Here is a 23,682-nt window from a genome sequence, read left to right as displayed (position 1 = left end):
AGCCTGCACGGGTGCCCGAGGCTCCTTGTGCAATGTCTGGCCCAACCGCTTGCAGTCCTCTAGCTTAAGGGTTCCGGCTTCAGGGTACCACGGGCATTGGGCACTCACCTCCTGTAGCAGGAGAGCGAGCTCTCGAGTGGGGCAATCATGCTGAGCCTTACGCAGCAAATACTGTAGCTCACTGCGGTGTTGCACTTGCAAAGCAGAGAGGGAGCTTCCCATACTTACCACAATGAAAAATACTCACCGGGATCCACGAAGCGGATGAGTGACGCGTCTGAATCCCTTGCCGGGCGAGGTGAGTGCTGAGGGCCCCACGTTGGGCGCCAGTTGTGGCGGTTCAATACAAGACAGGACACGGCTTTAGGCAAGCAAGCAGGCTGGTCTGCTGACGGGATCGTCCCTGTCCGCTTTTCCACCTCTCTTTTATTTCTCTCCCCCCTGCACATCACATACCCCAGCCGACCGCAAAAGGCATCAACAAAGGAAATATGACTTGATTAATATTCCTATTTACTAGCCTCTATCGGCTACAATCTTTGCTCTCAGGCCTTGAGCTTCGGCCGAGGAAGCTTCCCACGGTTGATGTCCTTATTTTGACTTCCCAGATGGTCCATGTTTCCATGGTCCATGTCCTTGGACGGAACAGAGCAACGTGTGCATCGCTCCTACGCAACAGTCAGGGTGGGCCCTGCCTGCTTCCGGGTGCATGAACCCTTCCGTGCGCTATGGTCAAAACTGACCTCATTGGAGGCACTAGAGCTTGGAAGTCCCTTGGCTCAAGAGACGGAACATCTAGCAGGTTTTTCTCCATGAGGACCCCTGAACACCTAGAACAATGGAACCCTGATCTTTAACAGGGGTTCCTTGGTGCCACTGTCCTAGGCAAAAAAGTGATGATAGTCTGTCTATTTGGGCGGGTGCTGAGGGAAGGCCTAGATTTTAAAGGCTCAGGCTGAAGTGTGGATTTTTCTGAGGGACGATGAAGGTTTTGTTCAGAGATGCCTTTGATTTGTTACTGCAGTTTTTGTCTTGTACTGTACTTTTAATTATCTGTCTGGGCTATGTGGCCATTTTTATGTTTACATGTTGAAAATGAAAGAAATAAAAATAAACTTTGTCTTAAATATAAAGGCACTTAATCACACTTCTCTCTGAAAACTTGTTACCTACTGTAGTTATAATTAATACCTGAGATTACTGAAACTAATATTTTATACTAATTCGCTCTGTTTCATTCAGTTTGCTTACCTTATGGATTTGAGAGTGCTCTTTGTTTAGTTTCACTGTTTCCCTTGTATAGTCAGTGAGTACCTCAGTTTCCCCTGTTTGTGGGGAGTTCTTTCACACGGCAACAAGTGAGGAAAATATTACTACTCTTTTTGATGCAAGCAGTTAGCAAATATTCAGGATCTTGTGGGTTGCTTCTGTTAGGAGGAGATATTGGTGATGGAGTCTGGTATATCTTTGATACAATCCTATTTATTTATAGCAAATGTATATAAATTTCATTTCCCAAAACACAGCAGGACTCAAACAGCAGAAGAAAATGTCTTAGATCACAATTCAGAGCGAGCATTTTCTCCAGACCATGCTGCAAGGGCTTTTTTGGCAGTGTCTGAGGTTTCCTTGATGTGTTTTCTGTGGTATGTCTCCTACTTCTCTTTCACACACAGCTGCAATCAAATCATTCCCCCACTTCTGCATTTGTTATCAAATCCCAGGAACCCCTTCAACTGAATGGCCCAGCCACTGTCCAGGTTTTAATGTGATCTAGTCCTCGAGTGCTGGTTTTTCATTGTTTCAGCTATCATGAAAAAAAGGGACATTTAATTGTTCCCTTGCTTAGCCTTAATGCAAAGTTTCTGTCACACACAACAGCTTCAACTAGTTAGTGTGATTGTCCATCCCCAGCAGGACAATACTTTTAACCATATTTTTAAAAGTAGAAAAATGTGATGGTGAAACAATTAATATTGGCAAGGAGACTCAGGCAGAGTAGTTGAAACTACTTGAAACACCTTTTGAGGAGACTGACTAGAAGTCAAGTTGATCATGCCCCTTTCAGTAATTCAGAAATCACATTTTCTAAAAGTCAGAGTCCCCAATACAAGCTATATCCTGCACTTGGACCTGCCCAGGTTCAGGAAGCTGCACTAAATCCCTATCTTCTGGGATATTAGTCAAACATACTAATTCTGCCAGATAGACAATATTTCAATCCTCTAGTTGGTCCAACTTTGTTTAGGAACAAAATTTTATTTGTACAGTTCATTGTTGCATTTCAGTCTCTTCATTCCAAACATTTTACTTGGCCACACCTGTTACACAAGTACCCATTTAATCTAAAGTTTTGTTGACTTTTCCTCTTCTATGAGCCTCATGAGTTTCTGTATAAAGTGTTTGTTTTACTGAGGAGAGTCTCTGCAAGGTACGTCAAGGGGTGTTGGGAATGAGTGAAAGGATGTGATATATGCTCTTTTGGGCTCTCTGCAGCACATAGCTGAAGAGTTGCTGCTTCGTGATTGGTTTTTGGCTTTGGGCCTGGGTATTCTTTTAAAAGAATGGTCATCTATGCCCTCCTCAGCCCAGTTAGCTTAAGACTGCTTGCTATCCATGTTACAAGTGGGCTCAATGTTCAAGTGCTTTAGCACAGAGGGCCACCAGTCACCACATCAGCTCTTCCACTGTAGCTCTGCCCTCCCCTTCCTTCAATACGAAATATTTTATCACTTTCTTTCAGATTTTAGCTTCACTGCTGTCTGAATTGTTTGTGATAATAATTAATAATCTCATAAATAAAATTCAGCCAGTCTATAGTGGAGTCAGCATTGTACTCTGCTCCTATCTGTCTGTACTGCTGGAACTTCCGAGACACGTTTCACGATGTCCATTGGCATCAGTTCACACATCAACAAGAAGCTTCCATGTGAGGAGAAACTGGAAGAGACACTTCCTGGTCAGAGAATTGCAGAGCTTTTTTGCAGAGTACTAGAGTAGCCAGAATTTTTGCTGAATACAAAAGTAATTTTTTCTTTTGATTTTTATCTTTGAATACTTGACTACATGGATAACTTAATACTCCTAGTTCTCTAATGCTATCAAGTTTTGAGCCTGGATTTTCTTCTAAATTGATCTAAACTGTTATGCAATTTTAAAGAAATAAAGCAAGCAGATGCTTTTAAGCCTGTTAAGTCTGAGGTTTCTCCAATGTACTTGTGTCATCTGAGCAACCTGTGTACACTCCAGTGTCACTTTCTCAGCTGTTCTGTCACAGGGAATCAAATAGCAGCTGTCTAATACCACAGTCTACTTGCAGCATGCTCTGAGTTTCTAGCAATAGAATTAATGTTCTGACCCTGTGCCACAATTTAAAACTGTCTGTGATTTCCCTGCACTGAATAAAAGCTAATGTACAGTGCAGCATTTTAATGAGTTGGGAGGTGTGCCTCTTACAAGCATATCACTAAAGAAGGATTATTTAAGATTAAACAGAATATAGGAACAATTTCCTATGAAGTGGAATACCGAGTGATAAAATGCCTATCAAAAGCCTACACAGGATATTTGGAGTCCTTTCTTAGTTAATAGGGTCGCTATACATTTTAATGTTTTTAGTAAGGAATCCATTGTCTGGTTCCATTCACAGGGCTTTGTTCTATATGTCATACTGTTCGTTTATATATATATAATGAAATAGTACTTCTTAATGTGTACACTGACTCGGAGAAAAAATTATATTAAACAAATGTATGCAGCTCATTAACTAATAAATGGGGAGAATAACAAGAAGTTGTACAAGTTGAATATTTAGATCTGCTATTTGCTTGTTTTAAAGCCTTATAATATTTGGATCTATCCATACAGCATTAGTTTTGAAATTGAGTCCATCTATTTTGATTTGTCTTTTTTCCATTTGCTTATCCAGAGTCAGATGATGTTCACAGAGGCAGCCCTTTACACTTCAGATAATGACAAAAAAGAACAGACAGCTTAATGCTATCAAACTAGGGGTGTGTCAAATCTCTCTCTCAAGAATGATAAACTCAATGGGGTTGTCTATTTTTAACCTCCTGTTCTTTCCTTTTGGCAGAGTAATCAGTGTTAGCTGAGCTCTTTTGCTGAATGAATCCAAGTAACCCTGTTTGTTGCCTTCTGAAATGACCAGTGCACACGAGTGTATTGAGGCTGTGGTACTGTATGAAGTCCAGTTCTGAAACACCATGTCCAACGAAAGCAGCTCCGGTGAGCCCCTTTCTACAACAACAGTCAGTTCAGTTGCTGTTCAGGCTGGAGAGTCCAGGATTGTTATCGCTATACTTAAGGTAAGACAACATTTGCTAACAGTTTTGCTCTTAGCTCTGTGGCTTTGGTCTGCATAGTATTTAGTAACAGTCTATTCCAAATTCTAGTCATATTAGCATCTATTCAGCATATAATGTTGACCAGGCAAGTACATTTATTTTATTGCTTAAGCTAATATGTAGAAAACATCCTAAGAAGTTCATGTTACTTACAGTATATCACTTTTTTTTTCTTTTTTTACATGAACCAAAACTATTCAGCTGAACTATGTAAGTTCTTAGGGGCCAATAATATGTCTGATTCTAAAACGTGGCAGTGTAAATTTAGGATGCTATAAAAATGTTTATCATCATAATATATGTGAACATCATCTCTCTGGGGAGTTTAGTCTTTTTTTTTATATAAATGTATTTATCACCTCTGTTCACTGTACAATTTTCATTCGTCACAAATGCACAAAGAACCATTTCAGTTAGCCACGTCTTGTTCAGAGTGTTAACTGAAAAAAATACCAGTTAAAATTGTAGTCATCCTTTAAAAACCAAAAGTTAATTGCCTTTGTCATATATTTTTAGTAGTAGCTCTTATGTATGTCCTCTTGTTTATAAAGACCTGAAGGACCATTACAGTGACTAGTTCCAGCTCACACAACCTGCATGCAGTTTGGGATACTAAATAAGGCTGGGATTTTCAAAGCTGCCTAAGGGAGTTAAACACCAGCCACCAGTTGGAATGCAATGGAAGTAGGGCATCTCACTCCCTTAGATACCTCTAACCTCTCAGGCTAGGATTTTTTTTAGAGTTTGATAACTGTAAAGCAAATTAAAGACAGTGACTATGTGTGAACTGACATCAGTGGGGGTCAGATTTTGCATTTAGAATAGCAGAGGGCTTTTTCCTCCCAGGAGAAAATTTCTCCCCCTCCTTAGCAGATCTAGAAAGACCCATCTGCGGCAGAAATGCTGCAAGGAAGGGCAGGACTTTGGAGAGGCCACGTACTGCTCCCCTGTGCACCATGGAACATCTGTTCATGAGTGGCTCTGCAGTTTAGTGGGGATTTGGAAGTGCTGGTGGGAACAAGCTAGTGGGTTTGCTACCATGCTAATCCACCTGGCATTTCTCCCAGCATAGAGATGGAGGCACAGGTACCTTGGAGTCTATTCCAACCCTGAGGCTGAAGTAGCTGTTATGCAGTGGCAGCCCAGCCTGTTGTGCAAGATTCCTGGCTCCTCCTTGTGGAGGCTCACTCCAACACACAGCCTGGCTCATGATCTATCTGCTGCAGACATGATTGTGGGTTAAGTGCTTAGTAACATTATATATTTATATCAGCTGCGTTAAACAAATCTTGAACAAATGAGTGTTGCTAGTATCTTCATATAGGGTTGGAAATCTCTCATTTCAGTAAGAAACATAATGAGCCATACTTGCAGGAGTAAGGATTTGCAGGATTGGGTCCATCACTTTCTAATGTTTATGTTCCTTTTGTCATTTTCTCCCCCAGCTATGTAAAGGCCTTTTGGTGTTCCTTTAAAAAACAAAACAAAACAAAAAAAACCCCAAAAACCACCTGTTAGAGAAAATGCTGTGATGGATTACCTGGTACTCGAAGAACTCTGGGTGCTGAGGACAGCTGGGTTATGTAACAATGACAGCCCTCATGTCTGCCATAATTTGTTTCTGCTGTGAGAAGGTTAGGAAATAAGTTCACCATGCCCCTTAGCTCTGAGAGATCTATGAAAACTGCAGCTAAAAATATGTTATCAATTCCCAGGACAGAGAAGGGGAAAATGTTATTTTTAGTCCCTGGTATGATTTTCTTTCCTTTTTAAATACCATCTTGACAACTGTTTGGGTAGAAATTGGATGAAGCAAGAATTTGGGGCCTGGGTATGTCGCCTCAAATGATACTTGATTTACCTTTTTTTTTTTTTTAATGGCATCCCTTTATTGAAGTTTGTATTCACTAGATTTTGTTTACTTTGGGGCCTGATTGTGCAATTGGATACATGTAAGTAGATCCCCATGCCCATTGGATACAGAGGTCTGCCTGCAAAGATCCATTTGGGCCTTAACTGGTATGTTTTGGGGAAGGGATATAAAGAGCCCTTGTGTTTTCAGGATGACACACACTGGGTGTTTGCCTGTGTTTGCATTTTAGTGTGGGAAATGGGTGCAACTTCAGCTGACTGAGTCAATTCCAAATGTATTAGAAATTGGAAGCAATCAAGATGAGACCAAAAAACTACTACAGGATCATGAACTCCTTCTGGCTAAACTTAAGGTAAGGTGTGTGATATGGACGCACGCAGATGTCCCTGGTCTCCTTATAGCTCTGATATAGACAATCAGCCTCTAGGTTCACAGGGCTTCTGTTGTGATCAGTTTGTCAGCAAAAGGCCAGAATGAAAAAACATGTCCAACCTTTGCTGATGTAAAGAATGAAAATAAGAGACACCCCTACCCAGCCCCATAGTTCTGCAATGGAAAACTAAGTTCAGTAGTAATTGTTTCTCTGGCAGAACCAGTAAAAATATCATATTTTCCAACTTTATGCATTATTGTCAAATAAAATAAAAACTAGCCGTACCTGCTAGAGACAGAGGAATTTCAAGATTTTCATTTGTATTGCTGGGCTGTGAGATGTTAGACTGGTTCATAACTATGGTAACAACTACAAAAACAATCAAGTGTTTTGTAAATGTGAAATTAACATTCCAGTCACTTTTTTGCTGTTGTGATCAATGTATATTAAGGTAGGAATAAGGTGATAACATTAAGCAAGTGATTGGCTTGAGGTAGAAAGATAATAGCTCAATCATAGAACTACAACCAGTGTTAGGAAATAAAGGTCATTCTTAGGAGCAGAATATTATTCAAGGATATTTCAGAGACAAGAAGGTAGTACAGTAATATACTGTCACATTAAATTATTCCTATTTTGCTGACATGAGATGAGCATTCACTTTCCTGATCTGAAGGGATGGATACATCTTGCATATAGGCTTAAGTAAATGAATTTCTCTAGATTCTTGTAGGTGCGCAAGACCATTGTGACATTGTACTTTGTCAGGTTCCATTCAAGTTTCTTGATGTCATTATGTATTTTTATTAAATTCAGATTTTGTTCATATTTTAAGACAGAGCACATATGAACTGGAAAAGATGTTTCCTCCTTTTAATATTTGTTTTCAGGTGCTGCACCGCTCATATTAAGGTATGTCTCAACCATATGTGAAGTAATAAATTAAGGTATATGCAGAGTTGTAATCTAATATGGTGTATGCAGTGGAATTTGTTCAAAAGTTCACAAATGCTTATACATCTGAAAATTGATATTTGATATGCTTATACATTTGAAAATTGATATTGTAAGTGGGCAATTTGTTGTTTGTCATTCAATATGCATTATAGTCTCCTGTTTAAAAAGTCTGTCATCCAGTCAGGAAGCAGAAACAGTATCATATGACTTAAGTGACCAATCATATACCACTAATAATGAATAGTGAACAGTCAATTGATCCACACACGGTGACTTTTTGTGTAAACTCTTGATGAATATTTTGAGTAACAAATATTGTTGCCGAAATCAACATTGAATAGTGAACAATCCACAGGAAAAGAGTAAACTCAAAATAGATATTATTTCCCATTAATAATTTAGCCAGCTCTATTACATGGCCACAAATGTCATAATTCTGAATGACTCTTCATTCCTTAACAGATGTGAAACTTTCTGCCTGTAGTGAGCTGATAACACTTATCATAGGAAGATATTTATTTATAAATTACCAGACCCTGTCATCAAAGGTTTGTATAAGACAATGATTCTCAACCTTTGAAGTACTTATTACAATAATCTTTGGCACTTATTTGTTTATGAATTATACCTTTACTCTGTGAAGATAGATAAAGTCAAAGAGCCAGTAATGTTTCACAGACTTTAACATTTAATTCCAAAGTTTATTTACATTAAGATTAAAAAATGGAAAATTAGAAATATGGAACTGTAAGGACAGAAGTCCAAAGAAAGTCACACAATTACAGTTGTTAGATTGTACTTATCTTTGTAAAATCTTGTATACACAGTTCTTAGTCAAGTATCAGGGGGTAGCTGTGTTAGTCTGTATCCACAAAAACAACAAGGAGTCTGGTGGCACCTTAAAGACTAACAGATTTATTTGGGCATAAGCTTTCGTGGGTAAAAAAACACTTCTTCAGATGCATGGAGTGATGCATGGCTTATGCCTAAATAAATCTGTTAGTCTTTAAGGTGCCACCAAACTCCTTGTAGTTCTTAGTCAGTTCCCTGTTCTTTTTCCTCTCCATGATCACAGTTTACACCATCAGTTTTGGAAACGAGGGTTATGCAAACACATTAACGCAATAATATACCCCTGCTCAGTTTTTTTTCTTGCAATATAGTGTTTTAGCTGTTCTCTCATGAACTATAAAATTGACAACTCCATTGGTTCTCTACTTCCTACCGACTCCAATTTGTTGATATAAAGAAAGTTCACTATAGCCCATACTCACATATATTTTTGAAGTTTGATAGATCTTGTAGTCTGGAATGCACAATAAATACACTGAACAAGATAATGGCAAAGCTAAGGCCTGATGTGCCCTACAGTTCAAACCATTTGAGCCTGAACCTTGTTTAAATCATGGCAGCATTCTGCCATTGTATTTCAGATTTGTGTTTCGTACATAACAGTAGAAATAAAATGGAAAATAATCTAATAAAAGTACATTTATAGTAAATCAATAATAATCCTAAAATTTATGAAAACACAGGCACTTGAAGGATACTTAGCAAAAGTTCTCATAATTCAAAACACTCTGCATTTTATCATATATTATGTTGAGGTTATGTGAGGTTATATCAGGTTCTACAGATGAACTGTGGTTCAAACTGTCAACTTGTATTAGTTTTTGAAAGTTACAGAGTAGCAAAAGGAAAAAGTGGGGAAAGAAACCAAACAATATTTTACTGCACACAGTGTCAACAAGAAAAAAGATAAAAAGGGGAAAATGAGTCAAAATTTTGACTTTTTTTGAAAACATTTTATGAAATTTTTTTTAAAAAAATCCTTTCATACTCCATGAAATGAAAATAACTTTGACATTTTGAATTTTTTGTGAAATTTTTTCCTATTTTTGACCAAATCTACTTTCAATTTTATGTAACACTGTGAGATTGTTTTGAATTGTCTTTGCATTACATTCTTAAAGAATTTTTGTTTCACTAGTTTTAAGGTTCTAATAGGACTTTGTTCATGTTAATTATAAATGTGGTTTAATTTGCCATTTTCTCTATTATTACTGCTGTTCTACTAAATTGGATATTTTAAAACTTTGCAATAAAAATCACACTTCCACACCCTAAGCTAAAGGCCCTGATCCTACAAACACTTAAGCATGTACTTCATGAGTAGTCCCATTGAAATGAAAGTTAAGCGCATGTGTAACTGAGTGCAGGATGGGGTCCAACGCCCCAATCTGGCAAAGATTTAAGCACCTGCTTAATGTTAAGCACCTGAGCCGTCCCACCTGCTTAAGTCTTTGCAGGATTGGGATCTAACAATCTGTGCAGTATTTCAGATAGATTTTTGAATATGTATGTGACTATGCTGGTGTGTTTTTTATATCTAACTGTGCTGAAATCTCAGCCTGAGATTTGAACATCAAGCTGTTTGATTTTAGTCTCTTTCTCCTCCCTCTGGTTTGTGCATTGTTAGTCTGATCAAAGATACTGCAAGCCATATTCTTCCCTCAGTTACATGTGTAGTGGGATTTCATAGGTGTAAATGAGGACAGAATTTGGCATTGCCACTGAAACTCAGTTTACAATACTTCTGATGATGCGTGAACAGTTTTTAAATCCAGTTTGCTGTTCCAGAGAGCTACTGGCTCTGCAGTGCTAACAGGAGTTAAAAAAATAATGCCAACCTATTTGTTGCGAATATAAACAGATAAGACTCAAGACACTGAGGAAGCAGTTGTCTTGAGCATGAAGGTTTGGATTTTTTAGATATATATAGCCACTTTTCTAACTTTAACCAGCAGTCATTTTTCTAATTATGAATCATACAGTAAAAATAATCATTTGTATATTTTAAAATGTATTAGACAAAAAATATCCAAATATGTTTCCTTTGATAGACCATATTGGGCCATATTCACAGCTGGTATAAATTGGCACAGCTCCACTGAAGCGGAGAATGTGGCCCATTATTATGTTATACTGAAAAACTTGAGTACAGTAATTTTAAAAAGACCCCCACTTTAAACATTAATGGATTCTGAAGAGGAACATTTTGTTAACCAGGCTGAAAGACTAAACAGAAAATGATAAACGTTAGACTAAACAGAAAATATGAACATGCATATGATATTAAATCATCTAGTTAAACTTCCTTCTAATATTACTGTACATTTCATTCATATCTGTAACATAGTTGTTTATAGATGAAATATTTACTGCTTGTATTTTGTATTTATAGCATGGTCATAGAGTCTAATAACAACATGAAAAGATTAATGCAATTTGTGGGGAAACAATGATTTAAGAGATTAGGATATAGTGCAGTTACTTAATTTTGTCTAATGATAGCTAATTGATCATGAAAGCTTGTATATATTTGTCACTTGTGTTATGAATATATATACCAGGGCGTGGATCTGTTTTGCATTCAGTGGGACATATATTCAGTGTCTGGAAATGCGAAGTCATTGCACATTTTCTATTGGTAGATTCATTTTAAAACATTTGGCCCTGATCCTGCAAACACTCATGTACATATCTGACCCCAAGCACATGAATAGTCCCATTAACTTTGACCGAACTTCTCTTATGAGCAGAGTTAAGCCCATGCATCAGTGTTTTCTAGATCGGGGCCTTAACTCTCTTTTTCTGGGATATGACTTGTCAATAATCAAGAATTACAGGCCTGCTGCTGATTCATTAAACTAGCCAGAACCAGCAATGGCCAGAAAGTCTTGCTGAAAACTCCACCCCTCCTTCTGTGATATCATAGGCCTCTCCTCCTCATGGTTTGCTACACCTCAGCTTTAGGCTGACCTGCTTCGGCAAGAGTTTGTTTTTTTTCTGGGCTGAAATTTTTTTCAAGCTTTACTCACACTCTAGTTTCTAAAATGGAGGGGAAAGTTCAGCCAAGGCTTCCAAGGGACAAAATTGCACTTATTGCAACGCAGCTCTGCCATCCTCCCTCCGCCACAGGTTCCTAATTCAATCACTTAATCAGAAATCCTGTCTGGAGAAAATATTGCCTTTGATCTTAGATTTCACAACACTAGTGCTTTGGTTTAGAGTGTGTTGCCAATCTTTGGATTATGACAGTGTTACAGCCCCCAGTAAGACAAACACTGGCATTCTTGATTTGTCTCCAAAGCTCTGTTCTTTGTCATGCTAAAGACCACAGTGAGCTGGAGCAGAGAGACTGAAAAATATAAATAAATCCATTCTGCAAATTTAACTTTCATTAAAACAAAAGCACCATTAATAATTTGGTCCACTTACCTGTAGATTGCTCCTAATTACTGTATTTACTCCAATTCACAGAGCATAAAGTGCAAAGTAGTCATTTATATGCAAATATCTAAGAGGAACAAATTGGAAAAATATATTTCTCAAAAAGTAATATGTTCATCTTTTGCATTTGAAATTTTTTAAAATGAGCCTTTTATTTGTTTCATACAAAATAAATATTTTCATATAATGCTTATTTTTCAGTAAATTAGATATGGGGCAAATTATCTGTTAATCTCTGTTTTCTGCGTTATTTACATTTAATTACAGAGATGCTCAGCAATGCCATTAAAAGAAAAGATCAGTTGTTTTCCATTATAAAATTGTTTTCTCGGGTTGAAAGTGCAGTTGTAGTCAGAAAAGCGAATGTAAAAGTGACATTGTGAGGTTTCAGTGGTTTCCTCAGATAACTTTAGGCTCAGTTCACCAGCCAGCCCTCACACTTGCGTACCCCAAATTCCCACTGAAATAATATTTGAGCACCAAAATAATGCATTATTACTATATTTTGGGCTTCCAGGGAACAGCTTTATTAGCACTTGACCATTTCAAAACCGATATGTAAACACTGATTAATCTGAAAAGTACCAGTGAAGAGTGTAGATAACCACTCAAAAATGTTGGGCCACAAGCCTCCACTGTAGGCTTCTAAGACACAGCATCTAAACCTGGTGAAATCTGAGACTATTGAGGTATTACGTGAAATACAAGACTGGTGAATTATTTGCAAGTCCGTCTTTGAAGAATGTATTTGTGGTTCATTTGCCTGCGAAGAATCTGGGGGAACTGAGAAGTGAGGAAAGAGAACCATAATGCCTCTGTAATTATTCAATTGCATTTAAAGAATCTAATTACTCGATACAATTGTCCAGTACATTGCTGAGGACACATGGGGGCAGGGGGTGGGGGGAAGGTGCAAGGGATGTGGTTTAATTAGGCCTCAGTTTTATTATTTAACTCATCTTTCAACTGTCTGGCAATAATTCATACAGTGCAGGTCAAGATTCCTTCCTTAATTGTTTCTACCTGGTGAAGGGCTGCCAGCAGCAGCCCCCTCTCCCCCCACTCTACACAGTTGGTGCTAGCTTGTTGGCGGGACCCCTCTGCCCTTTCCTCATATGATGGTTAAGGGGCTGGATAAAGTGGCTGATATCCTCATTTTACCAGACATTTGCATGCCCAAGCCCATTCTCCAGTTTCTTCAGGGGATGCCTTTCCCTAAGTCTACTTCCGATTCTGGTTTATCACATAACTAGACTCCCCTATGGACCAAGCACCTGCACTGGATCACCAGCAATAAGCTTGACTGACTCCCACTGGGGGGAAAACACCTACACTCTCGGTTTGCTCTGCGCCTTGCTGCTTCTCTCGCTGCCTCTATTGTGATCCTGGGGTGATTCCAATCTGTCCTCACTGGGACCTTGCTGGTCACCCTGAGGCTCCTGGGGACTCCTAGCCCCACATGGTGGTGGGCGGGTTGTCCCTGGCCATGTGTAACCACGGCAGGCCCCTTTGTTGCCTCCTTATAGCTGCTCACCAGGCAAGAGAGATGACTCAGGCCAGAGGGACAGGGTTTATATGCCCTGCCCCAGGTGTGCAGGGGCCAAAGGCTTACTTGAGTCCCACTGGCCTGACACCAGCTCAGGTGATGCTTTCTCCCCTCCCAAATCCTGAGGGGGGGACCCTTAAAGGAGCCACTGTCTTTTTTTCCTGCCAGTTCAGACAAAGCCCACCTGCCTTGAGGAAATCATTTTGCTGCTCTCCTGATCTGTCGACCTAATGGGTTGACTACAGTTTTTTCCAGTGAATAGAGCTTCCAGTGGAAGGAATTTTGGACTATACTTTCAACTACATGTTAAATTGTAGGCACACTTTTGGGCATATATACAAGTGCAAACTCTGACGGGCATATATGGGTTTCCATGTCTTGGAGTTTGCGTGTAACAAAAGAGTTTGCATATGTGCAAGCAGGGTAAGTGCCCTTTGGCACAAACAATTTAGAACATTTAGGTTTGTAAGTGTGTTGTGGTGTGTGTGTGTATATATATATATATATATATGTTTTTATTGATAAAATTGAGGAAATTAAATTAAAAATGTGCTAAAATAACATTAAGGAAATTCAGAGTTTTCAATCTTACCTTAACTGAGAATAAAATTAAAGGACATATATTCTATACAAGGTCACCCACTGTTCTGAGGGCTCAACAATAATATTCAATAATTTAATTCTGTATCTTTTGCTTCTGACAGGCTTAAATTAGACGTGTATTGTTTCATTTATTTTTCTGTGTAGTATATTACATAGAATTAAGAGTCAGGAGTGGAGTCAGAGGAGTGAGATAGCACTTCAGGGAGTGAAGGTGGTTTATGATCTCCCTGTTGCATCATTTGGTAATTCAGCAAGCAGAACAGGGGAAAAGGACATCAATAGTAATGTTCTCTAGTTTTTTAGATATACGATGTTACAGACTTAGAGAGGCAAATCCGTGAGGAAGCACAAGGAATGTCGGCTGTGGGGGCTGCAAAATACTTATGGGACCCTAGAGCAAACAATCTAATTAACTGATGTCCCCTATTCAGGGCCTGAACTCAGAATACATGTTCTGCACACTACGAGAGCAGAGGCTCAAACTTGGTACTTTTGGGGTCAACACCAGTCTTCCCAGGGTAGCTGAAAGAAGGCTGCCTTTTGGCCAGGATATGAGGAGCTGTGCTAAGCCCATTTCTGCTGGAAGTTTGTCATTATTATTTTATAATTTGTAGTAGTGCCTTGAGAGCTCCAGTCATATCAGGACCCCATTGTGCTAGGTGCTGTGGAAGCACATAGTAAGTGGTGGTCCCTAACCTGAATAGCTCTTACACTGATAAATACAGTGAAAACTCCTTTGGACTATTCTGGGCTTCAGGGTAACTAAACTTGCATCCTTCCTCTGTGGTGCACTCCAGGAGAGCCCAGTCAGGTCTCAGGCTTCCAGTTGTCACCTGTCTCTGGGCAGGGCCCTTGTCTCACTCCCTTCTGATTGGGGGTTTTAAGGCTTCACAGCCCTTCTGCCATACATCGTATTGTCCCAACAAGCCAGTCTGCCTAAAGGCCAGCCCCTGTGTGTTGCCTTCCCTCTTAGGGCTAAGAACAGCAGTTACAGTTACCACACAGCTCTTTCTTGGCAGAATACATTTATTCTTAGGGTAAAGCATCATGGAGAAAACATATATAAACCAATAATAGTTCCTACATGCTTACTAATAAACATACCAGGAATTGCCCACCTTCCTTATGGGGCCCTAGTAGGCCAACATCTCGTCCAACCCTTCCTCAAGGATTGTTTTCCCCGCCCAGACAAAAAGTCCTGCCTGCAGAATCAAAATGGAGGCCCTGTGTCAGTTCAAGCTCACCCAGAAGACCTTTCTTTGTCCCTTAGGGCTTGTACACATTAGTGCTTACTTTGGTATAACTTAAGTTGTTCAGGGGTGTGGAAAAGCTAGGCGCCCCCCCCCCCCGAGAGACATAAGTTACACCGATCTAAGCACCGGTGTGGACAGTGCTATGTTGGAGGGAGAAGCTGTCCCGCCAATATAGCTGTTGCTGCTTGGGGAGGTGGAGTAACTATGCGGATGGGGAGAGCTCTATCCCGCCGGCACGGAGAGTCTGCACGAGCAGCACTACAGCACCGCAGCTGTAGCGGTTCTAGGGTAGACTAGCTCTCTGTCTCTGGAACAGCCAGCCTGAAGCAATCTATGCAAACCACCCCCAGGGTGTTGAATCTCTCTGGCGGTGTTTACCATCCTAGGGGTAATCACACAGACACATGTTTTTAGTTCCAGGAAGAGCTGTGGTAATCATCTTTCATGGATCAGAACACAATCCTAGAGAAACCATTCATAACTGTAATACAGTGGTCCCTAAATATACTGCATCGTGTTGTAATATCTGTCACAGGGGGCCCTGTCCCTAGTATGCAGATAAATGGAATACAGGCTCCTGTGGGCTAAATATTCGGACTAAGTAAGGGCCTCTAAAGGGTCTTCATTTGTGTAGCGGACAGGGCAGGTTTGGGTGTTGGGGAAAGCAGAGTGAGCAGTGACTATATACATCAACATAACGGTTTCCTGTGTGTGTTTGCGATGCAGCAGACCTAAAGTCTCTGTAGTTCTGAGATTACGGTAGCCCCTGTCGAATGGTTCTGCTGATGCTCTGGAGCTGGAGACAGAATTCTGCTCCCAGTACTCGAGTACAACACTTTACTCAGGCTGGAGACATGGACCAGGATATGCCCTTTAGCGGGGGCACAGGTGGTATCACAGACTTCTCAAGACTCAAGAATAAGTGGCAGAATCTGGCCCATAGAACACACACAATCTTTCTTGTTCCTATTCTATCATGTAATCAGTGTAAATACTTGTTATAAGTACACAGTATGCTACATCTGAAGGACCTAATTTTAGTTATGGCTTGAGCACAGCATGTATTAAACTATGTATCCGGATATGGTTGTCACAGCACGTTTTATCTCAACAGTAATTAAACAAGAGTGTAATCTACGTATCAGTTTATATGCATATTACATCCATAGTACATCTTTTACTATGTTAAAAAGAATGTTAAGGTCGCAAAGTCAATTACAAAATTAGGAAATGTCAAAAGTAAGGATACCCATGTAACCTTAATTTGGCCCCCTTAAAGATGATACAGTCTTTAATTACATGATCACATACTATTTTTTTCCACAGGACCCTTGCCTCCTTTGGTGCACAGATTGATGGTGCTCACTGAATGAGTAACTATTTAATATATCTTTTTATCTTAATAATTTAATGTGTGGCCATCATTATTTACTGTACATTAACAGCACTATTAATTTGCTCATTGGCTTTTCTATGGTGCTCTGATCATAGGATCTTAGTGCTTTTCAAACACCAATCAATTTATCTTCACAACAGCCCTGTGAGATGAGATAGCATGTATTATCCCCGTATTACATCTGGGGAACTGAGGTACAGAGTTAAAAGCCAAAATTGTCAATAGCATCAGTTAATTTTGTGTTCCCAATTTGCAAAGCCTAACACCCGATGTTTCAGAGCACCTGTATCTTATAGTACTTCATATGCTCAGAACAGAGCTCCTATTGATCTCAGTTGCAGTTCTGAGTGCTCAGCACTTCCGCAAATCCAACTTCAAGTGTCTGAGGTTGGGCACCCAGAACTTGAAACACCCAGTGCCCACCTGTGGAAGTTTCGGTTTATGTAACTTGTCCACCATCACACAGGAGCTCTGTGGCAGAGGCAGAGACTCAGTTCAGTTCTTCAGGGTGGCAACCATCTGCCTTAACTAGGAGACCATCCTTTCTCTTCCTGCAATCCCCTGCCTCATTCACTACACACCTTTCAAATTCTGCAATAAATGAAGTTGGGGTCCTATACCCAACATCCCCATTCACTCCTCACCCCTGATTCTTCTCCAGAGCATGTCCACCCTGTGCACTGAATAAGGCAGGAGTCCTGTGGGAAAAAAAGTATGTAATTGAAGACTGTATCATAATGCAGGCACCCATAAGGGCCAAATTAAAGTTGCAGAGACAACCTTAATCTGCAATTTCCTGACTTCTGAGTGCTTGACTTAACAACATTAATGTTCTTTTAATGTAGAGATTTTTATATGTAATTTTCCAAAATGGAAAAAATAAATTTTTCATTATGTGGAACCACTGTAACCCCCATATGGATCATCAGCTGGGTTGGGAACTTTAGATCTACAGCACCATCATTAGCCACATGAGCTAATGTAGTAACTGGTAGCTGAAGGTGCTTATCTTTTCTGTGGACAGTGCCACTCAAGAGGGATGGAGCCATAGACTTTGCCCATGGGTTTCATAGCTATTCGCTAGATGGCAAAGGAATAAAACAAGATGCCATAAAATATTTTTCTTTTTCCCCTCAAAATAGAATTTCGCACTTTGCCCCACTTCCTCCCCCAAATTACACTGGTCTGGGGCCCAAGATTGCTAGCATCTGGTCTTGGATCAAGGACAAGTTGAAGGTCTGTTATCTCATGAATTGTCAGGATTAGAAATGGCTGCTTTATACAGGATCACTGGAGAACACAATATGTCCCCCCTTTCCAAAGGTATTTGTTTCTAGCCTGGGTGAATCACAAGGTTTCAGACCTTAAAATCAGATGATATGATTTATATGAAGTGATTTTAGATAATTTTAGAAGTTTCCAAAATTTGTTATAACTTTTCTCTTCCTATGAGGCCTGAACAGTTGGACTCATGGCACAAAGGGAGCTTGGATTCACAGTTGGAAAGATATGAAAAATAGTATCAGATATGAACAATAGCAGTCCCCCAGTGAAACTATTCCTAAAATATTTTTTCTGTTGAATAATTTTGGCATATACAGAATACAGTGGTGTGATATGGGATCACTAATTCATAGCTTTGCCAATAATGAGTAATAGGGTCATCTCAAACTCATGTCAATAAAACCATAATACACACAAGACTATCATGTATTTCCACTCTTCCTCTCTGGGTAAAATATCCTGCAAATGGTTCCTTTAAGTACTATATCTAGTTTAGCCTTTGAAAATACTACTGTACTCTGTTCCTCGGGAAATGGACAATGTCAAACATATTTTGGAGATACATTAGGTGTCTGTAATTGTACAGAAGACACAATTCAAAAAAATGAAAATAGAAATGAGCTAATCTTTAGCTGCTTCATAGAAGTGGTACATATTTAAAGGAGAAAGTTGAAAAAGAAACTGTCAAGATAAAGTCTATAATGTTTAGTGCAGACAGCACCTTGACCGGTATCAGTTGTTGTCTAGTATGTTGTTAGATTGTTGATCTGTCTTCGGGGGCTAGCAGGAAGTTCAGTCCTGCCTGTGTGTACCGGAGTTGGTACTTGTAGTGTCCCAGTAAATCTCTGTGATTCTATAAGTTAGTATTACAACTGCTGGCAGCAGCTTCAAGATGGCAAAAGCAATTCGCCTGAGAAGAAATTTGCTGGTCAAGCAGATGAGACTGAAATCGGTGAGTACTTGACAGACTTTGAGCTGTTGCTGTCTGTGAACGAGTGGACTGATGAATAAGCAGCACAGTGTTTTTGGATGGTAATGCCAAAGCATGTTACCAGCAGCTTCCCTGTGCAGATCATCCATCATCTAGACAGTTGTGCTAATAGTTAAATGACCGTTAGGAAGGGGGATTGGCCCTTTTGAAATACTAGAAGGAATGTTAAGCCAGGAATAGGCAGGATGGGGAAGCCCTGCATAATTATTTGTGTACACCAAGGAGACTGTTCAGTAAGTCTTTCCCTGAGCCAGCATGTCAGGCGGTGGCTCAAGTGAAGCAGAATTTGTTGTGCCAAATCTGGAACTAGCAGTACAGGGAGGGGCCTCTGGCCAATGACAAGTTATGAGAGAATCCTATGTGAAAAGTCAGTTTATAAATGGTTTAGCAAGGGAACGTCATAACCTTCTGGTGAAAGAAGATACCATACTGGATAAACCTATGGACCACATTCTACACAGAATTCAAAATGTGGAAGCAGAAATTGGGGTTTCCTTAAAGGTGTCAGCTGTTAATTCCCAGCCTCAGGGTGATTCCTTTATATGCAGCACTTCAAGCAATTATTGCTAGGGAAGTGGCTAAAAAATTTCAAGGCACGGGTGTAAGCTATTCACAGATGTCTTCTGGGTTATACGAGGGAGACTGTTTCTCAAGTGGATCCCAGGCAATGTGGAGGAAAAGATCACTGGAGATGGACTTGCACAAGCAGAAGAAAGCCACACCAAGCCAAACTAGAAGCTGCTAATGAAATAAGGCCACCATCTGCAGTTATTAAAACGGCCCCTGTGAAGAGCTGCTCAGTTGCCTGTTGTCGTTTGTCTGGAGACATTGACAGCTGGAAAACCACAATGCTGTTGGACCCAGGATCTGAAATAAGTCTGATCCATGGAGAACAATCCAGTGCTGAAAAAGAAAGAAAATTTGTACTGCAGAGATCAATAGCTGTGAAGCAGCCCAATGAGTAAAAGAGCTAGGGATTGACTTGACAGAAGCAGCCACAGAAGGCAACGAAAAGAAACTATTGGACTACCTGGCAGTGTATTCTCCAGTTATAATGACAAATTTGGGAAATATGATCGGGTGCGTGAAGCTGGAGACCAGGTGCCAGCTCTTTCCAAGGCTGTAGGCATCAGCTGAGAACGGACAAATTCATAGCTGGAAACCAGACCAGCTCACCTCTGTTAGTATCGTTCAAGATAGGTGTTAAACTTGTAAGGATGTTTTTAGGTTCTATAAAATGATTGTAAGTTGCTGCATGCATTAAACCTACTTGTAATGTTTATATCCCCCACTAAGGTAATACACAAAAATAATATGATATAAAAAGCAAGAAGTCCCCCCCTTTGTAGTGCATTGAGAACTAAGGCACAGATTCATTGAAAGAAAGGGGAGGCAAACACTGAGGAAGCTCTGCAAGTATTCCAGAGGGATGCAGAAGAGGATTTGGAAGTACCACAACAAGTTACCATGGATTGTAATAGGAGATTGCCTGTGGAGGAGGAATTGCCATGGTATTTCAGGATTTCAACACACTGCCATCTTCAACAGAGAGTACAGCGTTCATGTCCTCTATGATAATCAGCCTCTCTGATAATCTAGATCCAACTATGAGTGAAGTGTCCATGACTGAATATAGGACTCAAGTGAAGAGATCAATATAGAAACCTGTGTGGATGGCAGACTACTTGGATTCCTGGGAGTTATTGTTTAGATTCTTATGTAACTGGGGGAGGCTATAATGTTTAATATAGACAGCAACTCCACCAGTTGATATGCTATATCTTAGTGTTAAGTTGTTGTCTTGTATGTTGTTGTTCTGACCTGGGAGTGGGGAAGAGGGAGGTTAGCAGAAAGTTCAGTCCTGCCTGTGTGTGCTGGAGTTGGTACTTGCAGTGTCCCAATAAATCTCTGTGATTTTTATAAGTGAGTATTACAATACCATATATTTCAAAACTTTTTTCTCTGTTACTAATACCACCTTGGGTTATTTAAACATCAGAGATAGTTTTTAAAAAAATTCTTTCATTTACTTTTAACCATTTATACTCTCTTTCAAACATTTTCATATTTTACTCTGACAATGAAACAAATTTGGCATGCAGTCACCTCTTGCTTATTAATTACATATTTTAAACTACTGAGCCAATTAGATTTGTGAAAAGCCTTTTTAGAAGAAAGGGGCCTACACTAAATATTCAACTTGTCTGTCTAAAGTCATCAGAAAAGTTGTTAGTATTTGGAGCTTCCCTTTAACATAGATATTTCTTTAGGTCAGAAGGGACCATTATGATCATCTAGTCTGACCTCCTGCACAACGCAGGCCACAGAATTTCACCCACCACTCCTGCAAAAAACATCACACCTATATCTGTGCCATTGAAGTCCTCATGTTGAGGCTGACATAAAATCAAGATGACTACACACAGAATCATAGAAATGTAGGACTGGAAGGGACCTCGAGAGGTCATCTAGTCCAGCCCCCTGCATGGAGGCAGGACAAAGTATATCTAGACCATCCCTGACAGGTGTTTGTCTAATCTATTCTTAAAAACCTTTGCTGATGGGGATTCCACCTACTTGGAAGCCTATTCTGATGCTTAATTATCCTCATGGTTAGAAAGTGTTTCCTAATATCTAACCTAAATCTTCCTTGCGGCTGATTACAAATAATTGGCTTAGTCATACCTATTGATTCTAATCCCACTGGGTGACACGATTTATGTGACTGGGAGGGAGAAAACCATAAAGGAAACTTCCGAAAGAGAGGCCTTCCCTTGCCCCTCTACCCTTATTTCAGCTTTTCTTGTTTTATTCCAAAACATAAAATGCAGCAGTCAGCACTTTTAAAACATCAGCATTTGCCAACAGTTTCTGCCGTATGTATCTCAATCGCCACAGTATTTTCCCAATGAAGTATTAAGAATGAGATGTAACTATGGCAATTGTGTAGGGTTTGTTGCAAATTCTGACTTTAATGTCAAAGCAATGTATATGCATGGGTTTATCGCATATATAGAAGTTTTGAAAGTAATATTTTACCTGTAGTTTTAAATCATGCCTGCTCTTTCAACTAGTACTTTTGTACTGCAAGATGTTAAATTAGTACAGAAACCATGAATAGCAAATGTTCATTTAATTTTTTTACACTACATTAGTTAGAGAGCTGATCCAGAATGTTAGCAAAACCTCATGCTGGATAATAAATGCTACCATTCCTAGAAAATTGCTGTGCAGGAGACCATTTTATGTCCGGATAAAAAGGAAATATATAATATTCCCTTCTGTTACTACTCATCTTCCCATAAACTTTTAAAACGAGTAATATTGAAACTACTGTTACGAAAGCAGAATGTATTTGTTATATATACAAGTATTTAATAACAGCTCTCCACACTTTGCCTGCATTCACCTTCTCCTCCTCCAGCCCTTCCCAAACACGCAGCATTGCTAATGCCACTCATAGTGGAGACAAAATGCTCATTACTGCACTACAGCTTGTTTAACAAAAATACTAGGAACTATCTAAATGATTGATGATGCATGATAATGGGCATTGTTGCCTCAAGCTACACTCTTTCTTCACATCCAAGCTGTGTTTACCTAACTAGTTACTTTGCTCTAATTTATTTAAAGACGTTTAACCTTGTAATACAGAGGCTGGTGAGTAAATATTAGTATACCCGATTGGCTTTGGAATCAGCAGGTAAACCTGGTAAGTGAGAACAGGGTACTCCGGTGATATATGTAGGGGTACACACATAGGCAAAGATATTTTAATGTCATCCATTCCCCACCTCAGGCGCTGGATCCCTCCCCCAAAATGTCTACTTGACGCTGTACCTAGGATTTTGATTAATCGCTATTCAAAGCTACTCCACTAACATGAAGGTGGAAAAGCACCAGGACCAGGTTCGGCCTAGGGTTTTTCCAGTTTCTTCCAGAGTAAGCTCAGACACAGGTCCCCAGAAGCAGGAAGCCTGACAGTGGAAGGCTGTAGTGGTACAAAGTCGTGACTACCTTCTCTCTTTACCCAGGGCAGATGGTGCTGTGCTGACTCATCATGTTCCCTGTCAGCAGGCTCCACCAACTGGGATTTTATGAAGCCTAGCCATAATTTTAAACTGCTCCTCCTCCCTGTGGCAGCAGCTTATATTTGGTGGGCAGCCAGCAATCAAAACTTTTGTAGTGGGGTGGAAAGATTGCTGACAGATGTTTTACGGAAGGAACTATTTTTAAGTGAAGTCATTTACAACTTCTGGGAGCAGTAAAGCATTGTCCTAGGCATCTCCATTTGTGGCAGATCACCAGCTGGCTAAATGCTTCAGGGTATTACAGTGCTCTACCATACCTGGAAGTCAGAGACATACAGATCAGACAATGGAGGCACAGGAGGAGTAGTTCTCTTCCACTTGAGAAGCTTTTTGACGAGATGTTTGCCTGGGCTTGGGCTGCATGCTGTCTTGTCAAATACTGGGGGAGGGATTTGCATGAGCTGCTAAACATTAATTTTGGCTAAATTCTGCAAAGTAAAAATATAGGGTTTTTTTCAGCCTTATTCACAACACACAAACAGGAAATGTCTGTGCAATCATTAAATTTCACCTGACTAATGGCCACATAGCAAAATGGAGGTTTCTGTGCGTGATCACAAGAATTCAGAAGGGTTCTTCCTTTTCTTTTAATTCTTTAATATTATTGAAGTAAATTTAGTGCTCATGAAAGATGTTGGACTGAAAGTCCTGGAGACTT

The 23,682-nt window shown here is 39.8% G+C and overlaps 1 protein-coding gene across 5 annotated transcripts in view; it reads left to right on the top strand.

Annotated features, from left to right (window-relative positions):
- The first annotated feature begins 4,092 nt into the window (after positions 1–4,092).
- CCDC141 (coiled-coil domain containing 141) overlaps positions 4,093–23,682 on the top strand; it is a 160,376-nt gene continuing 140,786 nt past the window's right edge. The window contains exons 1-2 of one of the 5 annotated variants that reach the window (XM_048870030.2): positions 4,093–4,325; positions 6,467–6,589. In XM_048870030.2, the coding sequence (XP_048725987.2) occupies positions 4,224–4,325; positions 6,467–6,589 (225 nt within the window). In that variant the 5' untranslated portion in view covers positions 4,093–4,223. Of the gene's footprint in view, positions 4,326–6,466; positions 6,590–7,992; positions 8,116–23,682 lie in introns of those variants that run through there. The other 4 variants (XM_048870029.2, XM_075117986.1, XM_075117987.1 and 1 more) reach the window with 4 other exon arrangements.

The sequence above is a fragment of the Caretta caretta genome, chromosome 11 (assembly GCF_965140235.1).
Source record: "Caretta caretta isolate rCarCar2 chromosome 11, rCarCar1.hap1, whole genome shotgun sequence".
NCBI classification, from domain to species: Eukaryota; Metazoa; Chordata; order Testudines; family Cheloniidae; genus Caretta; species Caretta caretta.
The sequence above is the reverse complement of the archived record's forward strand: the minus strand, read 5'-3'. Positions and strand labels throughout refer to the sequence as shown.